The sequence below is a fragment of the Telopea speciosissima genome, chromosome 10 (assembly GCF_018873765.1).
Source record: "Telopea speciosissima isolate NSW1024214 ecotype Mountain lineage chromosome 10, Tspe_v1, whole genome shotgun sequence".
NCBI lineage: Eukaryota > Viridiplantae > Streptophyta > Magnoliopsida > Proteales > Proteaceae > Telopea > Telopea speciosissima.
In genome coordinates, this window is record NC_057925.1 from 18,884,251 (window position 1) to 18,894,878 (window position 10,628).

The 10,628-nt window shown below is 36.8% G+C and overlaps 1 protein-coding gene across 1 annotated transcript; it reads right to left on the bottom strand.

The window, feature by feature from the left end:
- Window positions 1-7,219: 7,219 nt before the first annotated feature.
- LOC122641350 (cytochrome P450 71B37-like) lies at window positions 7,220-8,998 on the bottom strand. The gene is made up of 2 exons (XM_043834559.1): window positions 8,095-8,998; window positions 7,220-7,890 (listed from the first exon to the last, which is right to left on the bottom strand). Exons 1-2 carry the CDS (start codon window positions 8,980-8,982, stop codon window positions 7,270-7,272), a joined length of 1,509 nt encoding a protein of 502 aa, XP_043690494.1. The 5' UTR covers window positions 8,983-8,998; the 3' UTR covers window positions 7,220-7,269.
- Between the last annotated feature and the right edge of the window lie 1,630 nt (window positions 8,999-10,628).

Genomic DNA, 10,628 nt, shown 5'->3' on the forward strand with positions numbered 1-10,628 from the left:
ATTGAGGAGGACAATGTTAGTCAAGATGCGTTTCAAGCATATTTCCATGATCTTTATTTAGCAAACCAAGTTCTCGCAAAGACCGGATAGTTTTATTGCTAGGATTGATTTGAGTAAACCTCCCATTTTTGATGATTATGTTGATGAGGTTATTCATAATCCTTTTATGCTTATTGTGATCCATTCTTGGTTGGCTTTTACAATAATGACATGTGTTCTACATTGCAAACGGGAGAGAATGGGAGGATTTATGGCCTCGAGTTTTATTGCCTTCATTTTTCACCGTCCCATGAGGACGATTTTTCTATTGGATATTTCTCGTTGTGCTTAACTTCCGTATTATTTCTCGCTTTACTAAAATTCATGGTGGAGTGTTTTCGGTTCTAAGCTATTTCTCCATTTACTGGCCATGGATTGAGATTTCTATTGCTGCTCCTAGCACTTTTTGTAGAGCTCATCATTCTTCATGACCCTCTTTTTTTATTATATCCTGGTAAGCCCCTTCATCTCCTCCCTTGTCCTTATTTTTTTCTTTTATGCATGCATTGAGGACCGCATGAATTAAGTGTGGGGGGATATTGGGCTTAATTGGTAAATTTTGATTGTGACAGATAGTTTGGTTATGTGCATACGTTTCTTTGATTGCAAAGCGAGAGAAAGAGGGAATTAGGTGCCCTAGCATGGGAAATAATAAAGAAATCCCTTTTCAAGGACTGTAATTAGTTTGTATCCGGTGATGGGGATTGAATTGGAAAATATGAGTACTATTTCATTTGATGGCTAGATTACTCTATGTGTTTTATGGACCCTTTGATCTTTTGGCTAGTAGTTGAGACCAATTTGTTTGTGGCAAGGCAAGGCATGAAAGTGGAAGTGAATGAAAAAAAAAAAAGAAAAAAAAAAACAAGGAACGTAGAAAAGAAAGTGGAATTCCTTGGGACTAGACAGAGATCGTGCCTCATGAAGCAGTGGTGACTTCATCGAAATTCCTTGAAAGGAAACTTAAAAAAAAAAAAAAAAAAAAAAAAAAAAAAAAACTCTTGCATCAATGTCTCAATGTCTTATGGATATATGCAAAAAAGCGAAGCTACCAAGTATTTGGGTGTTTGGTGTATGCTCCACCATGTCATTCAGGGAACAGTGAGTGGAGTAGAAAAAGAGTATGTTGTTGAGAAAGAAAAAAAAAAAGCTTTTGCCTTAAGGCACGAAAAAGAAAGTATGGTAAAAAAATACTCAAAGCCTAAGTCTTTGGTTCCATTGATATTATGAGTGGTTTACTTGAAGGTGAGTAGTGTGCAGAAAATATGAGGAAATCCCTTAATCTTGATGCATGCTTATTACTTGAATTGATGTGGGGTGATAAAATTCAAGTGTGGGGAACCTTTGGCTCCTTGATCTTTACTTGAACACTTTTTGGGATTATGTGCACTGTCCTACTTATGCCATGATTAAAATTTATAGCATTCATTTACAATTGAATTTTGGGAGTATATTCAATGCAAACACCCACGAGACACAACTCGTCCACTAGGGGTAACCTAGGGGTTTAAAGGCTTGTTGCACATGCTAAGTGCAACCGTGATTCCTACGACAGTGAGTTAGGATTTTTTACATTCAATGTTAGTTTTTGTTTTTGCTTTACTTGAGGACAAGTAACGTTCAAGTGTGGGGGAATCTGATGAGCACATTTATGTGTGAAATCTTAGGGCATAAAACATACATTTTACCACATTGGACAGAGTTACTCGGTGCTTTCTTATGCTTTTCAGGTTTTAGGTGAATTCTTGTGAAAATGGAGGAGATGATACTAAGGAAATGTTTTTAAGCTGTTTAGAGGTGTTAATGGCTTGGATACATAGGCCATCGAGTCAGCTTCGCAACGGTTCAAACGGCACATGATTCGAGTTGAAACGAAGAAGTTACGGCCGCTTTGTAACGGCTAACTAAAATGGTCTATAGGGGTTTATTTGTAATTATTGACAGTCGGACAGGGACAAAATGAAGCAAAAGTTCAGATGCCAGGGGTCTTAACGCAATAACCAGAAGTTATATTTCTTGTACCCGAAAGATTCCATTTGGAGGGCTCTGGACAGTCCAACTTCAACTTGAGATATCTTGGGCTCCCGAACTCCAAATTGGATCAAATTTGGGTCTATTTTGGGTGATTTTTCGCAAGGAACACAATGGTGAGGCCTATATAAGCACCCCATCCTCCACGTTTTCTGAAGGACAGAATAGGTATTTTATTTATTCTTGAAGGAATCCTAGTCATCACCCTTACTCTCTCCCTCCTCCAACTTCTCAAGGGCACTTCTGAAATTCTACTTGGGATAGATTTATATTTTTTCATCTATGGAAGGTTGAAAAATCAAAGATGCTTTGATTTTATTGCTTGGAGAAGATATCTACAAAGAAAAGGAAGACTTGTTAATTGGAGTTTACTTTTCAGAAATGAAGGTCATGTAAACAATCTTCTCTTCTTTTTGCTTCTATTTTTTCTTTTTCTTAAGAGTCAAGGCATTGTAAAGAGGAAGGAGAAGAGAATATTCTCTTTTCTTAGGGAATATTTCTCCTACACTTCCATCTCTCTCTTCTCCTCTCTTCCCCTTATAAATACCCCTTGCCCTTTGGGTTGTAAGAAGTTAGTTTTTTAGTTCAGTTTTAGTTAGTTTCTAAATCAGTTTTTAGTGTAATTTTTATTTCATTCACTTAGTGAAATTTTCTCTTCTTTTTCTATTTTTGGCTTAAGTTCTTAGTTTTGATTTCAAGTTCTTAGTTTTGATTTCATAAGTCTAGTTTAATGATTGTAATAGTTTTAGTTTAAAGCTTCCTAGTCCAAGTTCCTATGTTGATGACAAGACATGGAGATTTAGAAGAGGAAGCCATGGTGAGTTTATTCAAGTATTCAACACATCAAGGTATCTCATTCTCTAAACCCTTAATCTCATTCTCCTTTCCTCTATCTCTCTCTATCTTCTTCTTCTTCTCCTCTATTTCTTTTATTTTTTTATATGGTTGTGGTATGTGGATGCACCTTTTATTCCCTTATTTCTTTTTATGTGATTATGAAGTGTGGCTGCGCTTTTGTTATTCCTTTCAATTCGCTTTAGTTTGATAGGTTAGATGCTCATGTGTTAGACGCCAATTTAATCCCTTAATTTTGTTAGATGCTTATGAGTTAGGATGCATTAATTTTCATTAGTTTAATTAGTTTAATTTAACACTTTAATTTGGTTCACTTTGCATTACTTTTAAGTTAATTAAATAGAGTGGCGTATATCTCCTCGTGTTCGACCCGTAGCTACGATTGACCGTCGTACGCTTGCGGTATTATTTTAACTCAAACAACGGACATGACATTAAAAGATTCCTCCTTATGAGTCGGAGGGGGAGTCTGTTGGGTCCTCCTCAGAAGTCAACAAGGGGGTCATGTCAAAGAGACATGAAATAAATGCCTTGTCCATTGTAAGTTAAAGAGATAAGGACTTCCCTATAGCAAAGAAAATTCCATGTTTTTGAATTCATGAAGGAGGTAGTGTCGACCATTAATGAAAGAAAAAAAAAAAAAAAAAAGGGAGGGGATGCCAAAGTTGTGTCTTGTTCTTCATTTTGTTCTCCCATAAATAAGGGGTGAAGGAGAGGGGTCGTGGTACATATAGCAATTAAGCACACTAAAAGTGCTCAAGGAAAATTTTGTAGGACTGTCATTAGACCAGGTATGATGTATGGGGCGAAATGTTAGGCTGTGAAAGAGTGTCATATAAATAAACTTGGTATCGTAAAGATGAGGATACTGAGATGGATGTGTGGGAAAACTAGGAAGGATAAAGTAAGGAATGACCGTGTTAGAGCTGCATTGGGAGTAGCTCTGATCCATGATAAACTTAGAGAGAGCCGTTTGAAGTGACATGGCCATGTTCAACGGAGGCCTTCGGATGACCCAGTCCAAAGGAGTGACCATATTCAAATTAAGGAAACCAAAATATCCAGGGGCAGGTCTATAATTACCATAGAAAAATAGCAAAGAAAGACCTGCTTAACTTAAGCCATGTTCCTAGCATGACTTCAAATAGAGCTGAGTAGAGAGCAAAGATCCATGTGGCCGACCCCATTTAGTGGGTTTGATGTTGTGTTGCTATTGTAGAAATAAATTCCAATTTCGAGGTTGGATGTTGGGTAGTTAAGAAGCGGTATGTAGCTAGGAAGGGTCAATGCCCTAGATTTTGTGTCATTGTTGTGTGCCTCTTTACCCTTAGTTCAATATTATTTTTTTGCCTCTACTAGGATCCATGTAGCCGACTCTATTAAGTTGGGACAATGATGTGTTGTTGTTGTTATAACAAGTGCTCAAGGAGAAGTGAGTGAGTTGTGAGTGGGTGAGAACTCTGTGGAGTGTTGGGTTTGAATATTTCTTCAAAGGTTTAAGAGTGTGAGATGAGAGAGGACGAAAAAGGGGTATTTGGTTTTGGATACAGGTTATGTTTAAATCCAAAGTATTCTTATTTGTATTATTATTCTCTCCATTCTCTTATAGTGAAGAAATCGCAATTACACCCATGGGTGTAGGCATAGCCGAACTATGTAACTATTTGTATTTGTGAGTTTGCTTTTATTAATTTTGTGCATATCACTTTGTGCATACGTGAACCCATATAGTCACTATTGATGTTACTATTCACATAATACTATTCAAAGTTACTATTCACATGTTGCTATATTTCTTTATTTTTTTCTTTACACATGCACAAAAAAGGAGTTATTGTATTTCCCAATACTATGAACAAATTCCCTTAGCAAACCTCTTATTAGTAACCAATGCTTTGATGTAATCATCATTTGTTGGCTTTAACTAAGAAAAATGCCATAATGATAAACCAACAACACAAATTACATCATCTTCTCTCGTAGGATTCCATTTAAGGTCTAGATAAGGGGAAAACAAAAACAATTTATCATAGGTTTGACAATCTTGTCATGGTGAGCTTGACTAGCTTGTCACAGTTGATGATAGAAAATCTTGAACGGTGGTCATAGTCAGTGCCATCGATATTTACTTCGATATTTATTTTCAAGGGAATATCGATAGACGAGGGTGAGAGGGGGAGTGTCTTAAAGCAAGGTTCCAAGGGTGAGGAGGGGAAGGGGGAGGGAGTACCGTAATCTTATATTTTAATATTTGTTGGAGGTGATTCTTGGCCAATCAAAAAATGATAGATCGGATACGTAGTAATAGATAAACCACGTTAACGATTTCAATTCCGATCCATATTAGAATCGGTATTGTTATTTGTACTATTATTCTCTCCATTATCTTATAGTGAAGAAGTCTTAATTACGTCCATGGATGTAGGCATAGTCAAACCATGTAAATATTTGTATTTGTGAGTTTGTTTTTATTATTTTTGTGCGTTATCAGTTTGTGTACACGTGAACGTCATATAATCACTATTCGTGGTTACTATTCACATGACATTATTCATAATTACTATTCACGTGCTGCCGTATTTCTCTATTTTTTCTTTACACACGGGTGGTAAAGGAGCTATCTTTTTTTCCCAACACTATAAACAAATTTCTTAGCAAGGCTTTTATTCCTAGAACCAATGCTTTGATATAATCACCATTTGTTGGCTTTAACCAAGAAAAATGTTACAATGATAAACCAACAATGCAAATTATATCTTCTCTCGTAGGATTCCATTTAAGGTAGAGATAAGGCGAAAATTAAAAACCATATATGACAAGCTTGATAATCTTGCCATGGTGGGCTTGACTATCTTGTCGCAGTTGCTGATAAAATATCTTGGATGGTGGTCATAGTTAGTGCCATTGATATTACTTCGATATTTACTTTCAAGGGATTATCGACAAGTGAGGGAGAGTGGGGGAGTGTCACAAAGAAAGGTTCGAAGGGTGGGGTGGGGAGGGGGAGGGTGTACCGTAATCTTAATTTTTTAATATTTGTTGGAGGGGATTCTTGGTCGATCAAAAAATGATAGATCGGATATGGAGTAATCGGCTATGTTTTCCTGATTTGCCTAATCCATATCGGAATCATTTTAGGGTTTAGCCGAGCCGAGGGGTCATATGGTAAGGGTGTCAAAATGGAACTGGGACCGAATATCAGAATCAAAACCGATCATTTACGATCAAATCAAACCGCAGTACATAAAAATGATCCAGTTTTGATTTTATAGGTTCTCTTTTTGTTCGGTTTTAATTTGCACCGCAAAACCGCGGTTTAAATCAAATAGAAACCAGTAGCTCTTTTACTCGAATACTAGCCCATGCGTCAATTGGATTAATTAATAATATATAATTAATTTAATAAACAATAATTAATGCATCATACTTGAAACATAAAATAAGTAAAATGTCTTGGATTAACTATATATTATGTTTGTTCAAGTATGAATTGAAAATGATGGATGATGTTAACATGGATTAAAAAACTCTACTTTCTTTCTAATAGAAAAAAATAGTTTGTTTATCATGTGAGAGTTTTGAAGAAAAAAATGGAAAAACAAAGAATAGGAAAGGAGAAGGACGGGTGTAAATGGGAAGTTTTTTTTTTTTTTTTTTTTAATTTAACACATAGACATGGGAAATATAATGAGTGAGGGAGACTGGGAGAGAATGGGGAAACACGAGAATATAAAGGCCTTGAAAATCGATGTTGTCTTCATTGCTGTTTCCCAAAACCGACACTATACAAACCGCATGTAAACCCGATTGTAAATTGGATAACAAAAACCGAATAGAAACCGATAAAACCAAACTGTATGCAAAACGATTCTGATTTTGACTGATTCTTATCCGATTCAATTTTGATTTCACGCTTTATCAAAATGTAAACCAAACTACAACCGAATTCAATAACCAGAACCGCACTGATTGACGCCCTTACCATTCGAATCCGATTTCCAATACAAATAACTGTTAATGTGATTTGTATAACTGCAGAACACAAAACCATGAACAAAGCTTGATATAATCATCATTTGTTGATAGTTCAAGATTCCATTTGAGGTAAATTAACAATGCAAGATTCCATTTGAGGTAGAGGTGGACGGAAAAATAAAAAACAATTTTATAGCATGAAGGTGTTAACACTATTTCAGAGAAGAAAAAGAAAAGGGACAAAAAAAAAATGAAAAAGAAAGCCCAAACCGCTAATTAAATGGAAGCTCATCTTCCACTGTCAACCTCCAGAAAAAGAGAGAAAAACACAATGTTTACATTGTAGAAGAAGAAAACCCTCAGTACAACTCAGGTCTTCTGCCAGTTATAGGGTATAGGCACTAACATAAGAGGTGTCTTCTTGTTGAGAGTAAGAGGGAACAACTCTTCCATGTTGATGTCTTCAATTGTTGTTCCCTTGGGCAGTTGCCAATCAAAGCTGTAAAGAAGATTTGCAAGACTAAGCTCCACATTTGCAATTCCCATATTCATTCCGGGGCAAATCCTCCGACCCGACCCGAATGGTAAGAACTCAAAGCTATGCCCTTTAACATCAAGTGGGTTCTCCATAAACCTCTCTGGGTTAAACTCCTCTGGGTTCTTCCAGTACCTTGGATCCCTATTCACTGCAAAAATGTTAACATGAAGTCTCATCTTATTGGGAATGTCATACCCTTCTAGCTTGCAATCAGCCATTGTTTCTCTAGCAATTAAAATTGGTACTGGTGGATGTAATCTCCATGACTCCTTCACTACTGCCCTGAAGTAAGGAAGATTTTCTATGTCACTCTCTTCCACTTTCCCTTTACTTCCAATGTAACACCTTATCTCTTCCTGAACCTTGTTCAGCACTTTAGGGTTCTTAGCAAGCTCTGTCATGGTCCATGTCATGGTGATAGCACTTGTATCTACAGCACCTAAGAATACATCCTGAAACATTCACAAATTAAAAGAGATTGGAAAAACTGATCTAACCAAAAAAATGGCAACAAAAATGGATTAAAAGTGCATAAAGTAAAGAAAAATTTGAACTTTTTTTCTGAGTCTCTCACTTTTCTCACCCAATTGAATTGTCTAAAGAAGAGCATAAGAACAGGGTAACTAAAAGCAAAACAACAGGGGTTGCAAGCATACCTTTAGAACTCCCTTAATATGTTCTTTGGTGATGCGAATGCGACTGAATTGATCTCTTTCCAATCGAAGCAAGACATCGATGATGTCTTCGCGTTCGGGTTTGGGTCTATTGGGGTCGAGATGATCTTCAATTGCAATATCAAAGAAAGAATCCAAATTGCTGAAAACCTTATTGATCGTTGCAGTGTGTCCAGTAAGTCTATCAATGATCCATCCAAAATAAGGGAAGAAATCCGAAGCGGCAAAATTGCTCATGGCAGACATGGCATCATGAACTGCTTGTGCAAACCTACCACTATCGAATCCCCTGGATTTATAAGATTTACCAAAAGCAATCCTGCAAATCATGGTGTCTGTGAGTTTAAAAACCTTTTCAGAGAGATCAACAGGAGTTGAAGCAGCTTCAGCAAGGGAATTCATGAGATGGGCAATCTCTTCTTCCCTCACATATAGGTAAGATTGAACTGCTTTAGGGCTTAGAAGTTCGAGATTGCTAATCTTCCGGACTTCCCTCCACCATTCACCGTAGGGAGTGAAAGCAATGTCTTTGAAATCATACGAAACTTTTCTTGGTCCTTCGAGACGAACCCTGTTGCACATTTGGGCATCTTGGTTCTTCAAAACCTCTTTCGCCATTTCTGGTGATGTGACGAACACTGTTGGAGCAAAACCCAAGCGTAAGAGCATTACAGGGCCATATTTCTTAGCGAGCTCTTCTGTTGATCTGTAAGGTAAGGTGCCCACTTGATGGAGGTTGCCAATGATAGGGAGACCAGGAGGAGAGGGAGGAAGGTTAAGTCCCTTGGCATTCTTATTTCTTCCTTTTAGAAGCCACAGAGAGAGAACAGGGAGTAGGAGGAGGAGAAGTAGAAGGTAAAAGGAATCCATTTTAGCTTTGAGTGTGCTTCAAATCCTTCAAACCCTTTAAATAGCCTTTATTTATTATAGTTTATGTATCGATTTCATGTTGTTGTTGGGCCATGCATGCATGTATGTAATCGAAAGCCATCGAATGCCTCCCGTGCTACCCGTGAGCTTTTTGATTTTTGATGCTGGACCTCAGAAATTCAGAATCAGGAGATCATCAAGTGAGCACCCAAATGCCAACTCTGGGTAACCGTTGTATCTACACGTGTTTCATTTACCGATACTGTTTTTATATATCTTTTATATATGTTTTTTGGGTAAGAAATTAAGAATGTAAGATATTTAGATGAATAGAATTCTTAATAATAATAAAAAAACAGAAAATAGAAGTTGAGAGAGAGAGAGAACTCTCGTGGTTCATGCAGGTAGATGTGCCTATGGGAGGAAACCTCCAAAACAAAGGCAAAGAGATGTAGAGGATCGGTTTCATGTTGGTGGTTGGGCCATACATGTATGTAGTCTTAAGCCAGCGAATACCTCCCGTGGTACTCGTGAGCTTTTTGATTCTTGTTGCCCTTAGAATCTGGAATCATCAAGTGAGCACCCAAATGCCAATTCTGGCTAACCAGTATATCTGCACGTGTTGGCATGCATTTACCGATACTGTTTTTATATATGCTTTTTATTGGGTAAGAGTGTAAGATATTTAGATGAATAGATTTTCTTTAAAAAAAAAATAATGAATAGACTTAGTCAACATAAAATTTAGATCTGCCGTCCGACTATAATAATCTTAAAAGCTACTCGGCTACTCTCACAATCTCTTTCTTAATGTTCTTAGAAAAGAGGTGGTTGCTAGTTGGTTCATGGTTTGGGGTATCAATTTAGGATCGCCTGATATGACTACTGCATAATTTTGAAGGTGATCGATATTGGAATTTTTTTTCTCTTTGGTTACTGTCCAGTAGGGTTGTTCAGTTCCTCTCATGAGGGCGAAAATGATGACTTAACCTCACCCGGACAGTGTGTTCGGACAGGTGTTAGGTTGTCATTTCCACCCCTTATGAGAGGAACCGGACAACCGTATCAGGTAAGGAACCTGAGAGGATATATGATCCTCGATATTGATACCTGTTTTATATCATATCGATGTAATGATATGGACAATAGATCTAATAGTAAGAAAAACCCATTTTTATAAAATATCAAGGTATGCTTGTTCGATACGATCAATCCATATCGAGATCATATCAGTTGAGAAAGTGACCGATACCTGATCCGATACCGTACACTAAAATCACGAATTGAATATTTACTGGTGCATAGAAAATTAAGGGAAAAAAATTACATGTTAGAATCGTATGGCATAAAGACACTAAAGATATGAGGTTTGAATGGAATAGGTTACTTTCCATTGATATGGAGATGTCAATATATTCAAGAGATTACATTTTTTTTTTATAAGGATTCAAGAGATTACGTGGGTCAATCACCCAAAATAATTCCTAAGATCAAGTTATAGATAAGAGAGAATCAATTATCTCAATTATCCTAGTCACTAGATTAGTATGAAAACTCATATGGTAATATTACAAGATAAAAAAAGATATTCGATATCCTTTAAACATATATGAAATTAAACGCGAGAGAGAGAGAGTATTTAAGGG